At 37.2% G+C, this 18,801-nt stretch overlaps 1 protein-coding gene across 1 annotated transcript in view; it reads right to left on the bottom strand.

The window, feature by feature from the left end:
* Positions 1–18,801, bottom strand: part of MYO9A (myosin IXA) — a 352,098-nt gene that overhangs the window by 66,116 nt on the left and 267,181 nt on the right. Inside the window, exons 27-32 of the mRNA XM_006866530.1 lie at positions 17,330–17,442; positions 10,197–10,339; positions 6,087–6,310; positions 5,528–5,644; positions 2,903–3,091; positions 733–780 (exon numbers count right to left, since the gene is read on the bottom strand). Of these exons, the coding sequence (XP_006866592.1) occupies positions 733–780; positions 2,903–3,091; positions 5,528–5,644; positions 6,087–6,310; positions 10,197–10,339; positions 17,330–17,442 (834 nt within the window). The remainder of the gene's footprint in view (positions 1–732; positions 781–2,902; positions 3,092–5,527; positions 5,645–6,086; positions 6,311–10,196; positions 10,340–17,329; positions 17,443–18,801) is intronic.

The raw sequence follows: 18,801 nt of genomic DNA, 5'->3' as shown, positions 1-18,801 counted from the left end.
ATTCATTCTGATTGCATCATTGACAGTTTTAAAATCACACAGCAGGGAGTGTCTGCAGTAATTTTTTTTTCCTAACTGAATGTAGCAAACAACTAATTAAAGTAAATAAACCAACATTCAGTTCAAGGTCCACTGGTGCCAGTTTTGCAATCTAGCCTTGATCTAATGTCTCAAATATTCCCAAATATTGACATCTTACTGACATCTACTTGACGAAATTGTAAATGATACACATGGACATCCTTTTCCTCTACTAGAACTTGAATATTAAAATAGTTTTCACTAAATTTAATATACACTGAATGGGTAATGTATGCATCTGATCAAAATGTGAAAAACGGAATACAATGGAAAAGTAAGTTTTTTTCTCACCTCCAGACTACAACTGTCCAATTTCCCTTTACAGAACCAAGCACTGCTGCTATCAGTTATTTGTGTACAATCCCAGATACTTACATGTGTGTATATATTACATGTGCCTGCACAAATGTATGTCTATATGAGTGTTACTATTAAGTGCCGTCGAGTTGGTTCCAACTCCTAATGGACTCAAGGTTTCAGAGGCTGTAAATCTTTTCAGGAGCAGAATATAAAAGTATAAATGATTACTCCCTAGATACCATGAATCACTGATTTCTGAAACAGATCCACAGAAATACTGTAAGATATATACACTTCTCACTACCAATCTAAAAATTATTTTTTTCTAACCTAGGAGAGATTATAACTTACCAAATCAGTTTCTTTTTTTCTTCTTTTTTTTCTTTCTGTTTTTGGTACCTGGCAGGGTAAGAGAAGAAATAGAGAAATTGTGATCTAATACAGACTAAATTATTTTCTTGCTTCTTAGCAAATGCTAAGATTTTTGCTCAATATGCAAGTGAGTAAGTGATTCCTTATTCTTCAAGAGGAAGTGTGTGTTGTGATAATTAAATGTGAGGAAAAAATTTAATTTGATACAACAAAATATTAATAAAACCTAATGAATGAAAAGGATACTTTAGAGATTATTCTGTTTTAAGCCTCCAGTTCTATCCAGAAGCCACATCATATTAAAACACTTTATTTTAACCAATAATTTAAATGGTGATTAATAAAAACAGGTTTTACACATTCCACACTGAAACCCTTAGAAACTCTCAATCCCAGAGGTAAATACAAAAAGGCATTCATTATTTGGAACATGGAAAAGCTCTTTTACATATCACATTTTATGATAACTATTGTTGCTAAGTGCCACGGAGTTGGTTCTGATTCATGATGACTCTGTATAGGGTTTCCAAGAGCAGCTGGTGAGTTTAAACTGCTAACGTTGCAGTTAGCAGGCCAGTTTATCCTACAATGCCACACCAGGGCTCCTTTGATAACCATAACCACATTGTTGTTGTTCTTAAGTGCCATCAGTCGATTCCAACTCATAGCGACCCTATGTAGGGTTTCCAAAGAGTTGCTGGTGGCTTTGACCGGCTGACATTATGGGTAGCAGTACAGTGCTGATCCTATGGAGCCACACCAGGATTCCTCTGTTATCAGAGGAATATGTTGTTGCTGTTGTTAAGTGGTTACCTTTTAAAATTACAAACATTCAAAGACAATATACAAGGGAGCTTCAAAAAGTTCACTGAAAACTACAATGAAAAGATAATGGAATTTTCTACTAATATTTTGAAACTCTTCAGAATGTCTACTAAACATCTTTCACATAAAAATAGAACAGAATAAAGAATTTATTTATATTTTATTACTGTGAAAAAAAATTAAGAAGGTTCAAATCTAAACATATAAAAATTAGAAAACTAAAACTAAAATGGATCATAATCAATAAAAAATGATTAATGGCATTTCGGATATTATCTCTGCTGGGAAACTGAAAGGAAATACACTGATTAACTTTCTGTAAGAGTGGTTATCTCCTCTGTATTATGGAATTCATAGTTTTTTATATGGATGAGAAATTAAATAGCATAATAGACATTCATCTGGTATGGCGCTGTGGGATCAGCACTGGACTGTGAGCCACAAGGTCAGCAGTTCAAACCCATCACCTGCTCCTAGGAAACTCCATACAGGGTCACAATGAGTTGGCACTGACTTGATGGCACTTAACAACAACAAATTCAGGTTATTATTTTTTACTATCTTGGTGTAGCACTGTAGGATCACCACATGGTTGAAAATTTAAACCCACCAGATGTTCCTTGGAAACCCTGTATAGGGTTGCAATGAGCTGAAATTGATTCAACAGCAATTCACAACATTTTTATTATACAGATTTGCAAAAAGACAAAACTAAACCAAACCACTGGCATCAAGTGGTGCTGTAAGATAAGAACTGAACTGCTAATTGAAAGGTAAGTGGTTCAAACCCACCAGCTGCTCCTCGCAAATCCTATACAGGGTCACTCTGAGTAAAAACTAACTTGATGGCACTTTAACAACAACAAGGCTGTAAATCTTTATGGGAGCAGAAATCTTCAGCTTTCTCCCATAAAGCAGCTGGTGGGTTTGAAACTGCTGACTTTGCAATTAGAAGTCTTGTGTGTATCTACAGCGCCACCAAGGTTCCCTTAGATTTGGAGAGATACAGATTTTCCTAAAAGCTAATTTAAGAGTATGTCATTTATGGGTCCTTATGGAAAGGTCCTTAGATTAATCATTGGTTTTCAAAAGGAAATTCAAAACCTCCATAAAAGCTGATGGTATTCATTAACTCAGTGAAGAATATATTTATTCACTGCAGACAGTTTAGATAACATGGTCTGATGAACTTACAAAACAGAGGATCAAAATAGTGATAAGGTGACATTTCACCATGTTTTTCTCATATAACCAGATGTCTCAAACAGACTCCTAGTAATTCATAATTGAATACTTTCAGAGATCAAAGAATTATCACATTTACCTTTGTGGCTATGCAATCTGCAGTCTTGAATTCATTCATATATTCATCCAAAAACACTTTAAAAGTGTTGACCCAAACTCTGACTGGAGATTCACTCCAATCACGCTGCTCAAGTCTCATGGTCTTTTCCAGAATCTGTTCAAATAGTGCATAGAGGTCTTTATACCGTATGCTTTTGCCATCATCCATCTAACAAGCAATAAGAGAAGAAAGGTAAGATTTTATGAAGCAATTCTTTAAATATAGAAGATTGACTCAACTTGAATTGGGTATTATTTAGGATAATTAAAATCCTGACATACTTTCTAATGAGAATATTAATAATTTTTAGTACCAAGTATTTCAATCACTTGGTAAGTTTTAGCATAGATCTAAAAGTTTAAATAATGTAGCCATGAACAAGTCCTAGGAATTTCTTCCATTGGATGAAGTTTTTATATTTAGCTACAAAGATTATTCATATCCTTTTAATTGTCTATCCCCAGAAATTGATCTTCTTTTAGATCATATCACTCTAAAATTGGAAGAGTAATAATTACTTGGTTTCTTACCTAAGCTTCTTTGTTTACATTTATTTTTCCAATGAGGAAGTGACATGCCCAGAGCAACATCATATTAAAGAGGAATCTAATGGCATTTCTTTCATATTTTTAAATGGGGCCTGAAATCTTTATAGGAGAAAAGACTCTCTTATTTTATATGCATTTACAATTTATTCTTTTACCACCTCAGATTTGGAGTTTGAACTTTTTTGATACAGGGTCAGAAAACTACCATTAAGCTCTGCTTCATAATGTTGGTTCTTCCCAGGTAATGAAGTATACTGAAGTATTTAATAACCCCAAATATCTAATCTACGAAATACAAATATGAAGACGAGAAAGAGTGAAAAGAAGCTCGGCATCCTAGAAAAGTGTGGCTAACCTTTTCCCTCCAAATTTTAGCCATTTGCCATAAATGGATAATTTATTATAGTTTTTCTCTATTCTGACTATATGATTTCTAATTTTTCAGAGGCACTATGTATATGTGTGTACATACACACACACACACACACACACACACACACACACATATGGAGCTCTGGTAGAGTAGTGGTTACAAATCGGGCTGCGGACCGCAAGGTCAGCAGTTCGAAACTACCAGCTGTTCCGCGGGAGAAAGATGAGGCTTTCTGCTCCCGTAAAGATTTACAGCCTTGGAAACCCTGTACATGGTCGCTATGAGTCGGAATCGACTCCACGGCACATAACAACAACAACAATATATATATATACACACACTAAGAAAAAAGTAGAGGATACAGAAGTATATTCTCCTGAGTTCTCTTTTCAAGATGAGTTGAAAACTAGATTGAACTAACTAAATAAAATAAATTGCTGTTGTTAAGTGCCGTCAAGTCGGTTCCAACTCATAGAGACCCTGTATTGGGTTTCTGAGGCTGTAAATCTTTGCAGGAGTAAAAAGCTTCAATATTCTCCCAGCTGGTGGGCTCAAACCACTGACTTTAGAGTTAACAGTCCAATGCTTATCTACACACCACTTTGTTTCCATATAAAATAACTAGCTGTTATTTTATAGAATATGACAATTCAGACTCGAATAATGATTCTATAAGTCCAAGAATTATTAGACACCCCTAAGCACCAAAAATATTTATTTTAAAACATGACTAGCATAATCTGAAAGGACAAGGTAAATCTGAGCATGATATAAGCTGATATGCAGAAATCAGTGAATATAAACTAAATCCACTGAAATGTAATATATGGCAATCAGAAGTTATAACTCTGCAACAGAACTAAAAGAATGAAGAGAAGTCAAAATACTAATTGCAACTGTCACAACTGTAAAGGCAGAAGTTTTGTACTATAAAGGGGGGAGTATTTATTCTTACAGTCCAGGAACAGAGGACCCTAGGACCATCAAGGGAGAAGAGCATGGGCAGAATGTGGGACTCTTTCCAGAGAAGCAGTGATACCAGAGATGGAGGCAGAGATAAGGACATGGAGAGGGAGAGTAGCTGAGGACTTCAGACTCATGGAAAGAGAAAGGCTGTGTGCTGGTGGCCAGGAGGTAGGCTTGCAGAATGCGCCCTTTGGTTGTTTAAATGATTATATATTCCCGAGTGTTTTTGTGTGTATCTCCCCACCCCTACCCCCACCCCACCCCCCAAAAAAACCAACAGGGAATAGAAGCAAATACTGTTGAATGATGATGCATGGAAGAGATTGTAACCATTGCAATGCAACAATGAGTGTAAAACTGATGTTCTCCCATGTTCCGTGTCACTCAATTCACAGTAAAAACTTAAAAAAAAAAAAAAAGACAAAACAGTAGACTCAGTGGATAAAATACAATGGTTCCCAGTATATTCGACTATATGAACTTTAGTATCATAACAAGATGAAATACCTGTAACGCAGGAAACAAAGCAATAAATTACTCAAGGATATTCAAGAAAGTTACTATTTATTCTGAGGTCAATATACTTTCCCCCACCTATGCCTAAAATTAAAACAGGGAGTTGGAGAAATCCCAATTGGATATGGTGGACTCTGTTTCTTTATATAGTGCTGCCTAGTTTTTCATACATTAAGTAACTGCTAACAGAGTCCAGCTTACCGCCAATGCAGATGAGTAAAAGCTGAAGATATTCTGTCGAAATTCTTTCAGGGCTTTTTTAAATACAACATCCACCAGTGTATCTTTCTTGCTGTCTTCATTATCTAGGTCATTCATCTGGGGAACACAGAGTTTCTGTTCACAATTAACTAATTGAAAAGAGGTGAATATAACAGTGGATTTTCCCTTCAACAGCAACTGTGCTGGGAATTCAAGCCACTGGTTACTATGGGACCCAAGCAAAAATATGGACAAACTTTTGTTATTACTAGCTCATTTCTAAGGTTTCTTCTGACATTAACACTGTGTAATGTCTCCAAGTGTGCAATAGCAAGCCTCAACTTCAGATACAGACATAACATCACAGTTATAGCAATAATGGAAGACAAGTTAAGCCCAAAACCCAATATTCTATCAACCCACTTTGACTTACACATACTTTGTGATTTGTACTAATCTGATAAAGAACAGACCATCTACTAGTGAAGCATATGTAATCTTGATCTCTATAGAGCATAGCCTAATATATACAAGCATTCCCAAGGCTAACAAAGTGTACCTTTTTCAGAAGAAACTCATCCATGCTTTTCAAATCGCTGGCACTTGCTATTATCTGGACAGAGTCATTTTGCCAGTGCATTGACTCCAAGGCCACATTGCTGATCTTCACACTTCGCTTGCGCTTTGCCTTGGGGGAAGGCTCTTTGTTCTCTTTGAACTCCTTCCGGCAACTACCAGGCAGTTCTGGACTCAAAGGAGGTGTTGGGTGGTACTGAGCTAATTCTACAATTCAAAATACAGTACCCCAAAAGATATATTTAGTGAAAATATTGACAATATCCACATCCTTTAAAATTTTACATTCTTCTAATAAGTCAGTGAAAGAAGCATATGCAAATATCTGAAAAGCGAACTAACATTAGTGTTTGATATCAGGTTGTTAGGCACTAAATTCAGATTTCAAATTTGCACAGAAAATGTATTTTAAGAATTACTAGCTTTCAAAGGAAACTGGCATCGTGTCTCCCAAAAATCTAAGGTCTGATATTAAAACTTGGATGTAAGTGTCTCTAGAACGTCAGTTCATACCTCAAAAACCTCAGTCCTCCCAAAACAGAAAAGTGCACAGCACACTAGCATGTTAATGCTTACTGTTAACCCAGCCATAGTTTTCCTATGCCTGTTTAAAAAGAGTATCCAGTAATATGTTAAGTCCAACAAATGAGTGGGGTTTGACACTGATTATTTCTTTACAAAACATTCTTTAAATAAATGCTTCAGTGACAGAATCTGTTCAGATTGTCAAGCAACTCAACTGGCTCACTACGGTTTGGGTCTCTTATACGAGTATTAAGTTAAAAAGTATTACTATAAAATAAACCATTATTAAACAAAAGCATCAAAATGTCTATATACAGTTCTGAAGGCACTCTTCCATCTCTCTAATTCTTCTCTAGAGATACTTCAACACTCTCTGATTTATACCAAGTCACAATGGCCATTTGGGCATTCTCAAAGAACTGAAATCATGTTCCTTCCAATGTTCTTTGAGTTGGGAAATAAAAAGAAGTCTGAAGGGTAAGATCAGGGCTGTAACATGGATGGAGTAAGGTTGCCCAACAAAATTCTTATAAAACAGTCCTGACTACTCTCAAGAATGTACAGGGGCATTGTGATGGAACACCAGAATGTCCAGTCCTGAGCCATCCTCAAAATCATTAAGTTTGAGCCAATGATGCTGTCATTGTGCCAATCCATCTCATTGGTGTTGGGGGGGGGGGGAGGGGGAAGGCATCTGCCTCTTTTCTGCGGACTCTCCACTTTACCATGCATGATATCCTTCTCCAGAGACAGATACCTCCTGATAATATATCCTAAGTAAGAGATACAGAGTATAATCATCCTGACTTCTAAGGAGTATTCTGGCTGTACTTCTTCCAATACAGATTTGTTTGTTCTAAAAGTTCATGGTACTTTTAACATTCTTCTCTAACACCATAACTTGAATGCATCAATTCTACTACAGTGTTCCTTAGTCATTGTCCAACTTTCATATGCATATGAAACTACTGAAAATACCAAGGCTTGAGTCAGGTGCACCTTAATCCACAAATAAACATCTTTTTTTCATGAACACTTTATAAAGAGATATGTATAGTAGATTTGACCAACACATTAAGTCATTTGCTTTATTGACTGCTGTTTCCATGAATGTTGATAGTGGATCCAAGAAAAATGAAGTCTTGGTCAATTTCAATTATTTTCTCCATATATCATGATGTTATTTATTGGTCCACTGGTGAGGATTTTTGTTTTCTTTACATTGATGTGCAACCCATACTGAAGACTGTGGTCTTTGATCTTCATCAGCAAGTATTTCAAGTCCCCTTTGCTTTCAGCAAAGAAAGTTCTATCATTTGCATATTGTAGGTTGTTAATGATGCATCCTCCAAATCCTGATGTTTTTCTTCATATAATCCAGCTTCTCGGATTATTTGCTCAGCATACAGATTGAATGTGTATGGTGAAAGAATACAACCCTGGCACGCACACCTTTCCCGATTTTAAACTATTCAGTGTCCCCTTGCTCTGTTTCAAACAAATGCCTCTTGATCATATGTACAGATTTCCCATAAGCACAATTAAGTATTTGGAATACTCATTTTATGCAATGTTGTCCATAGCTTGTCATGATCCATACAATTAAAAAGCCTTTGTGTAGTTAATAAAGCACAAGTAAACATCTTTCTGTTATTCTTGGTTTTCAACCAAGATCCATCTGACGTCAGCATCTGACATCAGTAAAGTTCCATAATGGTGAGGAATTTCAGCTTTTCTAAACAGAATTTATGTTGCCCATCGATTATTGCTCTTATCTGCATCCATCTGTCAACTGACAGTAGCAAAGACACAAGACACAAAATCAGGAGTCCAACAACATGCCTACATTCTTTCCATTGACACAGATAAGAGATACCTCTGCTCTAGCTCATTCACTACTATGTAAAGCTTGAGTATCTTTCTATTTGTTCCTTTTTTACCCTACCCTAGATAAAAGCAGTTTTGTTTACTTATCGTAAGTGGGTCTTCTCTAGCCTTCCTTAATAGGTCATAGTTTTCATTCTAGGGCCTCTTTCCATTTTATTCAAGGTAGGTGTTTCACTTATTCATTGCCATACCTAACCTCCTCTGGTGTATATCCCTCGCTGAAAATAGCTGGCATCTATACATGTTGTTGTTGTTAAGTGCCTACGAGTCGGTTCCAACTCATAGGGTTTCTGGGGAGCAGCAGGTGGGTTTAAACTGTTGACTTAGTGCTGATCCTACAATGCCACACCAGTAGCTCAAAACTTTCATTTAGGCCTGAGCATAGGAGAATGGAGTAGTCTTCTAAAAATGGAAATTACTGGAATTCAAAAAGAAGTAATAATTCCACTATTTGGAAAGACCAATTTTCATAATACATGAATTAACTGTTGGGTATTTCTAAACGTATTATGATTACTGCCAGAAAAGTTGACATAATATCTAGTATTATAAAGGGCCAGGTATGCCTATCTGCTAAAAAGTTAATGGTTCAAACCCATTCAGGGCATCTGAGGACATGGGCCTGGTGATCAGCTTCCAAAAGGCATCAACCTTGAAAATCCAATGAAGCTGTTCTACTGTACACACCTGAGGTCTTTATGACTGGACAGCCACTAACAGCAACACAAAGTGCCAGGCATTTGCTAGGCATTGATATATAATAGATTCCTAACATAGAGCAAGTGATTAAGGATGAAGACTCAGTTAGACTGCATTGATTCAAATCTCAGCTCTGCCATTTACAATATGTGTATACGTAACTCCCTTTTCTGTGTCTCAGTTTTCTCATCTATAAACTGGGAATAATAATTATCTATAATCATAATTTCCATTGAGTCAATTCCAACTTGAGCAACCCCATGTGTGTTAGAGTACAACTGTATTCCATAAGATTTTCGGAAGATGGCCAGGCCTCTGCACAGTCTCAAATCCCCAATCTTTCGGTTAGCATTGGAGAACATCAAGGTTTATACCACCTGCTGACTCCAATACTCATACCAACATTCAAAAAGACTGTTATGAGAATCAATGGAGTTAATTCATATAATATGCTTAATACAATAGTAAACATGTACATAGCTGCTAAGCTATTATCTTTATTCATTCTTAAACTATATTTGTTAAGTGAATGAATGATGGCTAAAATTAGTTCAGAAAACTGAAGCTAACCTAAGATTCACAATTATCCTTGAGATTTTTATTGCTCCCACTATTTTCTATCACATTTCCTGGACATTTTGATCAAAATTATAATGTAATTACATAATGCAAGGAAGGATCTAATAATCTAGTGGGTTAAGCACTGGGATGCTAACTACAATGTTAGTAGTTCACATCCACCAACTGCTCTGTGGGAAAAAGAAGAGGCAGTCTGCTCCTGTAAAGATTTATATCTTGGAAACCCTATGGAGCACTTCTACTCTGCCCTCCAGGGTCGCTATGCAATGGCAGTGAATATAGTTTGTTTTTTGGACCCATCTCATTAGAATATATAGCCAGCAATTTACTAGGGGAGTAGATGACTTTCAGGAAGATTAACAGGAATCATGAAAAACGTTCTCCACCCTTTGCCAATTTTTACCATCTGAAAGCTGATGAACTGGAAGCACTTCTGAGCCAGCTAAAAGCACCGAAACTTCTGACTGGACTGCAGGCTTCACTCTGGTTGTCTTTTTCTCCCCTTGCTTCCCTTTGGCCCAGAATCTCATCTTAGCTCTCTGAGGTCTGTTGAAAAAACAAAGGTAAATGTGGAAATCAGTATGTCCTGTTAACAATATTTGTAAATCACTTTAAGCTTTATAAAGAGTTTTCATGCATTTTAGGTCACTTAACCTTCACATTTGGAGTCGTGGTATGGTGCTGTAGGGTAAGCACTGGGCTGCTAACCGCAAGGTCGGTGGTTGAAAACCACCAGCCACTCCTCAAAAACTCTATTCAGGGTCCCTATGAATTAGAAGCAACTCAATAGCACTTTAAAAACAACAATCATCACGTTTAAATTTAAGCCTATGTAATCTTTCACATTTAAACTTCACCTTGAATATGGAAATATTAAGACCGAGATATGTTATTTTAAATATTTTTAAATAAAGCTTCTAATAAACAATGAAATTCGGATTCCACCTCAGATTTTCTGGTTCTCCAAGTGGTATCTTTTCATTATTGTCCCCTTTCCAGCTTGGATTTAGTATACACAGATTTTAACAATAACAAAAAAATTAACCTAAAAAAAATAATAAAATCACTAATAATCCCTACACTCCAAAAAAAAAGTTTAAAAAACATTGCAATTCTTGTAGTTTTCCTCTAACCTTTATCCATAAACATGCACATTTTTACATCACTGTAATCATGATGTATATAATAAAAACTTCAATGTTATATTCATGAGCTAGCAATATTATTATTGGTAATATTATAAGTACATGGACCAAGAGGCAGTTGTTCGAACAGAACATGGGAACACTGAATGGATTAAATTAAGAAAGGTGTGCGACAAGGTTGTATTCTTTCACCATACTTATTCAACCTGTATGCTGAGCAAATAATCCGAAAAGCTGGGTTATATGAAGAAAAACATGGCATCAGGATTGGAGGAAGACTCATTAACAACTTGTGATTGCAGATGATACAATCTTGCTTGCTGAAAGTGAAGAGGACTTAAAATATTTACTGATGAAGATCAAAGAGCACGGCCTTCGGTATGGATTACATCTCAATGTAAACTAAACAAAAATCCTCACCACTGGACCTATAAACAACATTCTTATCAACTGGAGAAAAGATTGAAGTTGTCAAGGACTTCATTCTTCTTGGATGAACCATCAATACTCATGGAAGCATCAGTCACGAAATCAAACGACATATTGCATTAGGCAAATCTGCTGCACAAGACTTTTTTAAAGTGTTGAAGAGCAAAGATGTCAGCTTGAGGACTAAGGTGAGCCTTACCCAAGCCATGGTAATTTCAATAACCTCATATGCATGTGAAAGCTGGACAGTGAATAAGGAAAACTGTAGAAGAATTGATGATTTTGAGTTATGGTGTTGGAGGAGAATATTGAAAGTGCCATGGGCTGCCAAAAGAACCAACAGATGCGTGTTTGAAGAAGTGCAGCCAGAGTGCTCCTTGGAGGCCAAGATGGCCAAACTTCATCTCTCATACTTCAGACATATTGTCAGGAGGGGCCAGTTGCTGGAGAAGGATGTCATGTTTGCTAAGGCAGAGGGTCAGAGAAAAAGAGGAAGACCCCCCCCAAAGACATGGATTGGCCAAGTAGCAGTATCGATGGACTCACGTGTAGCAACAATAAATGAGGTTGGCCCAGAATTGGGCAGTGTTTCGTTGTGCTGTGCATAAAGTTGCTATGAGTCGGTACCACCCCGGTGGCATCTAACAACAACAATATTATTAAGTAATACTTAATTACTATAAATAACAATATTAATAGCAACTACCTCTTACTGAATGTTACCTCGCTTCAGGCACATTGCTAAGTGCTTCTATAGGATTGATTAACTTAAGTACAACTTTTCTTTTTAACAGACAACTCTAGTAATTTTAAAAGAAGCTCTGGTAGCGAAGTGGTTATGAGTCAAGCTGCTAACCTCAAGTTCAGCAGTTCGAAATTATGAGCTGTTCTGTGGGAGAAAGTTGAGACTTTCTGCTCCCGTAAAGACTTACAGCCTCAGAAACCCTCCTACAACTGCTATGAGTCAGAATCGACTCCGCAGCATACAACCATCACCACCACAGTCATTTTACAAGTGAAAAACTGGAGGCTTAAACATGAGGCAACTTTCCCCAGGGTTACAGCCAATCATTGGCAAAGTTGAGAATCCCGCTATGTATGCTATCTTCCTCTACTCTTAAGTGTTTATAGACTCTCTCCCATCAAAGAAATCAAAGCAGCACCTTGAGATAATGACAGCTTGCATTTTATTGAACATCTTCCATGTCCTAACCTAGGAGTCTAGGTGGAGCACATGTTAAGGTCTGGATTGCTAACAATAAAGGCTGGCTGTTCAAAACCCACCCAGAGGTGACTTCTGAAAAGTAATTCTTAAAAATCCTATGGAGCAGTTCTACTATGCACACAAAGTAACTGTGAGTTGGAATCAAGATGATGGCAACTAACAACAACCACCTTTTACTTATGTGTACATTCATCTGGTCATATAGTTTATGCTCATTCAGTCAGTCAATCAAAAAACTAAATAACCATCTACTAGGTATCTACTAGGAGTCCTGGTGTGGCGCTGTGGGTTAATGCACCAGACTGCAAAGCCGTTTGAACTGCATGGTCAGTGGTTCAAGCTCACCAGCTGCTCCATGGGAACACTATGCAGGGTCACTATGGGTTGGAATTGACTCAGCGGCACTTAACAACAACAAGGTATCTATCACATACTATGCCTTATATATTTTGCTGTTGCTGTTAAGTGTCATCAAGTTGATTTTCCAGTTCTCAACGTGTTATCTTTTCACTCTGTCCCCTTTTAAGCTTGGACTATGAAGCCCATATTCTTTTTTTTTTCTTCTTTTTTAAAGCTTACTATTAAACTTATACAGTCATACAAAAATAAATTATTCTGAAAGCCTTATTACAAATAACAGTATCCTTTAGCCACCCTCATCCATTTTCTACTTTTTGGAGGCAACTATTTTGAACAATTCAACTGGTTATTTGGATAAATAACACGCTTACATTGCTATTATGCCTGTGGCCAGAGTCAATGAGTAAACATGTTCCACTGCTCCTGTCCTCAGGTCTTCACATACATCTACTTCCCTAAGCTCCCAATAGAACTACAGGCACCCATCGCTTCACGTCCACAATATACTCTGTGAAATTGGACTTTATGTCATTTGGACGCTGTGTGAACACAATATTACAGAAGTCTGCAAACTTGCATCTTCAGTTCACTGCCTTTGGACGTGTTGTGCTCTTTGAGCAGCCCCAGTCTAGCAGCTGGGCATGACCTGTATGAGCAGCAGCAAGGGCTGCAAGACTCATGCTAAGGCCCACTTTGGTGGTTGGGGATCAGCCATGACAGTCAAGCCTGCTGGCATCCCTTTCCAAGTGGTTAGACATTGCCCAAACTGAAGTAATGCAAGACACACCTGTATATGTAACTTTAGTTTGATTAACATCTAGCATTTACACTTTTTATTATACAAATAATATTCACAGCTGATGCATGTTGTTAGGTGCCATCAAGTCAGTACGGACACACAGCAACCCTATGCACAACACAATGAAACACTGCCTGGTCCTGCGCCAACCTCACAACTGCTGTTATGCCCGAGTCCATTGCTGCTGCCACTGTGCCAATCCATCTTATTGGAGTCTTCCTCTTTTTCTCCGACACTCCACTTTACCACTCATGATACCCTTTCTCTAGGGACTGGTGCCCCCTGACAATATGTCTGAAGTATGAGAGATGAAGTCTGGCCATCCTGGCTTCCAAGGAATGCTCTGGCTATACTTCTTCCAACACAGATTTGTTTGTTCTTTTGGCAGTTCATGGTACTTGGACAGCTGGTATGGTGCTGTAGGATCAGCACTGGACTGTGAACCACAAGGATGGCAGTGCAAACCCATCAACTGCTCCTTGGAAACCCTATATAGGGTCACTATGAGTTGGAACTAACTCAATGGCACTTAACAACAACAATGTTGGGCACTTAGCAGGTCCTTTCAATCTGGAAAGGCATGCCTTTCAGGTCTGTGAAATTATATTGAATTACTTTATTGATAATTGCTCTCCTCTATTTTCTTAATTTTATCTTTCTAGCGCTCCTGTCATTGAGTTATTGGATTTCCTGAATTACTCCTCTAATTTTTTCTTTTTTCTCTTCTTTTCCATCTCTTCATCTAATAGATGTCCTCAATTTTCCTTCTAATTCTTCTGTTATGGATTGAATTGTGTACCCTGAAAGTACATGGTATAAATCTTAACCTCTACACCTTACACCTTTGGTAACAACTCCTATTAGAGAGTGGGTTGTCTTTGTTACATTAAAGAGACAAGACTGCTGTAGAGTATATTTTGAGTCAATCTTTTGAAATATAGAAGAGACTAAACCTGAAAGCAAGAAGCGGGGGGGGGGGGGGGGATCTATGTAACATGCCAGGAGTAGAAGCTCAGAAGAGATAAATCTCTTCCCCCAGAGCCAACCGAGAGTGAGAGCTTTCCACAGAGCCAGCACCCTGAATTCAGACTTCTGGTCTCCTAGACTGTACAAAAATTCGCTTATCAAAGTAATCTACTTAAGCTATTTCTGTTATAGCATCCCTAGATAATTATGATGCCTTCAGAGGAGTTCCTTTATGTTATCACACTTTTAATTTTCAGAAGATCTTTTTGTAGGTTAACAGTTGTGTTTCTCTTAAAATTTCCTCTGTGTAGTTTATTTCCTTCAATAGTTTTGGTTTCTTTTATATAAAATGTTTCTAAAAATATGTGGCGATCACTGACATTTGATTATGGCTAAAAACACGTTTTTTAAAAGCTGTTCTGAAATTCTAAGGTGCATTGGTGAGGCTTCTAAACAGTAATCTTCCCAGTGTGGTTATCTGGATGGTCCATGTTGTAGAAGAGTCCCTGACAGCACACCCCCATCATGAAGTTCTTAGGTGCACGATTAAAGTTCCCTAAATGACTCTCTGAACCATCTGCTTATAGGATATGGGAAATATGGGAGCTGAGTGGAAGAAAAAAGCTGGGGATCTCAACATTCAGTATGTAGTATATATTTAATCCCACCGTTTGTATCTCAGACCTCAACTAGTATGGTAACCTCTAAGTCCAGAGATCTTCTGTTTTAGCCTCTCCAGAGATTAAATGTTTTTTCTGCTAGGATAAGAGAGGGGCAGACAGTCAACTCAGCTTTCCTCATTTATGGTTTAGTTTTCTCCTATGTATTTAGACATTTAAAGTCTGTCTATTTTTTGGAGTCCACATTTTATTGCTGTTGTCTGTTTTGTCTTCTTTTGTCCTTTGTAGGGCTTGTTATTTTAGCAGTTTGGAAGTAAGAAGTGGACATTAAATGTATTATGCTCAATTTCATATTTTCAATAAATTCATTCTACTATGCTGTATTTTATTTCTCAATATTTGATTTCTAGGATAATTCTACTCAGGATTTGGGTTACACCTTTCTTCTAGCATAATCTGCTCTGGATTTGGCTTACCTTGCCTCACCATAAGTATAGACATTGAACCACAAAGTCAGCAGTTCAATGAGGCTTTTTGCTCCTGCAAAGATATAAAGCTTCAGAAAGCCTATACAGTGTTGCTAAGAGTCTGAACAGACTCGGTGGCACTTAACAGCAATAACAGTCACTGTTGTTGATCTTGTTAGGTGCCACTGAGTTGGTACTGACTCATTGCAACCCTATGCACAACAGAACGAAACATTGCCTGGTCCTGGACCAACCTCACAATCATTGTTATTTTGAGTCCATTGCTGCCGCCACTTGTGTCTCTATCCATCTCGTTGGGGGTCTTCCTTCTTTTCTCCGACCCTCCGCTTTACCAAACATGATATTCTTCTCTAGTGACTGGGCCCTCCTGATAATATGTCCAAAGTATGAGAAACAAAGTCTGGCCATCCTGGCTACTAAGGAGCACTCTGGCTGTATTTCTTCTAACACAGACCTGTTTTTTTTAGCAGTCTATGGTACTTTCAATATTCTCCTCCAACACCATAAATGAAAAGCATCAATTCTTCTGCGGTCTTCCTTATTTACTGCCAAGCTTTTGCATGCATATGAGGTTACTGAAAATACCATGGCTTGGGTCAGGCACACCTTAGCTCTTCAATACTTTAAAGAGGTCTTGTGTAGCAGATGTGCCTAATGCAATACGTTGTTTGATTTCCTGACTGCTGCTTCCATGAGTGTTGAAGGTTGGTGGTTGATGGCTGAGGAAGTGGTATTTGAAAAAGTTATGAACTGGATAGATTTTGATGGGCTCTATCAGTTAAGTATTCAGTGAAAGCCCAATTGTCTTATATAGCATTAATATAAAGAATGTTGTTTTTCTTGTTGTTAATTGCTGTCAATCAGTTCTGACCCATAGCAACCCTGTATAGGGTTTCCATGGCGCAGCTCGTAAGCTTGAACCTCCGAACTTGAAGTTCAAACGGCTTTACAGTCTGGCGCATTAACCCACAGCACCACACCAGGACTCCAATATAAAGAATAAGGATACTTATTTGACAAAAAAACAATTCCACAAGATTTCTTAAGAACAGAAGAATTATTTCCTGAAAATATTTTCCAGTTCCATTTGTAAAACGCCTAGTCAAATGTAATCCAAGTTCAAAGCTAAAAATAATTTCAGTCTCTCCTAGTCTGATCACATTGCTAATGAAAGAGAAGGATAAAGTTCATTATATATTTTTAAATTAGTACAAACCTGCCCTATAGCACATTAGTTGAAGAACCAGTAAATGTACTTGTTTCAAAAGCAGCTTCTCTATCAACTATGTTTGTTTTGTCTAAAAAGAATCTGCATTGAACTATAAACACCCACCCACTGCTACTGAGTCAGTTTCCACCACTCATAACAACCCTTCATAGGGTTTTGCAGACTGTAGATCTTAAGAAGTAAGCCTCATCAGTTTTGCAGACTGTAGATCTTAAGAAGTAAGCCTCATCAGTTAAGTAAAATATTAACCCTATTAAATCTGCTTATATTTTATACCTTATATTCGAATCTGAAGGCTTCTGTCCCACAGCCAACTTCGCAATCTCTCCTTGGGACATAGTCTTATGAAGTTTTGCTTGTTCATCAACTGAAGAAAATCGCTGTGACGTCTGTAATAATTACATATGTCAAAAATTTTAAGACTAAATAATTATAATGATATCACTGTAATTAAAACTCAGGTTTTAGAGTTGCTTGCATACTATAGCTGTTAAAAAATATACAAAAATGAATTCACCTTATTCAGAAATTCATTGAAACAACAGAACCTACTGAAAACTCTATCAACCTTTTAGAGTAACCAGAAATATGGCTACCTTAAATAAAACAAGATACTGAATAAGAACTACCAGCTCATATTTTCTGACACTATAAAAAAGAATATCAAAAGGAAAGCTAAGAAAAAATCAAACGATCTAAGGACATGATGAAGCTTTAAAAAGTTCAAGGAAAAACGCCATTATCTTTTAACTCCATTTTCCCACGAACTTTTGTAACTACCTCATATAGTTAAAACAGTCAAGATTTAATAATCTAAAACCTTAAGTATTGTCTTTCACAGTCCTTTTTATTTTATGTTTTCATCTCATTGTTTTTCATACTTCCGTTTATTTGTTCCAAAAAGGACCTACAATCAATACCCCTGGAAGCAGGAGTCAAGAAATCAAATGACCTAATGCACTGAGCAAATTTGCTGCACAAGATCTCTTTAAATAAAAAGCAAAGATGTCACTTTGAGAAATAAGACATACCTGACCCAAGTCAAAGTATTTTCAACAGCTGCATACGCACATGAAAACTGGACAATGAATAAAAATCATTGAAGAATTGATGCCTTTGAATTCTGGTGCTGGTGAAGAATATTAAATATACCCTGGACTATTAAAAGAATGAACAAATCTATCTATGAAAAAGTACAACCAGAATGCTCTTTAGAAGATGGTGAGGCAAAACCTTGTCTCACGTATTTTGGACATATTATCTTGAGGCACCAGTCCCTGGCGAAGTACCTCATGTTTGGTGAAGCAGAGGGTCAGTTACAAAGAGAAAGACCTTCAATGAGAATGACTGACACAGGCTATGAAACAATGGGCTTAAATGTCGGAATGACTTTTAGGATCATACAGATCCAGGCACTGTTTTAGTCTATGAACGTGACAACACCTAATGATAACAATAACATAAGATGCTAATTATTTTTTATAACTTAACTTGCTATCATTGTTGTTGTTGTTCTGTGCTGTCGATTCAGTTCTGATCCATAGGGACCCTGTACAGAATTTATGAGGAGTGGCTGGTGAACTTGAACTACCAACCTTCTTGCAGTTCAAACCAACTTTGCAGTCCAGTGCATTAACCCACATTCCTATTATATCTAATCCAGGACTCATTCGTTGATTTAAAAGAGCTAGAACACAGGAAGTTAAGAAAACTCAAAGAACTGAACACTAGGAGATCACTGCCACTAG

This window comes from Chrysochloris asiatica, unplaced genomic scaffold (genome assembly GCF_000296735.1).
Source record: "Chrysochloris asiatica unplaced genomic scaffold, ChrAsi1.0 scaffold00092, whole genome shotgun sequence".
NCBI classification, from domain to species: domain Eukaryota; kingdom Metazoa; phylum Chordata; class Mammalia; order Afrosoricida; family Chrysochloridae; genus Chrysochloris; species Chrysochloris asiatica.
Note: the sequence above shows the minus strand (reverse complement) of the source record. Positions and strands in the feature narration are given on the sequence as shown.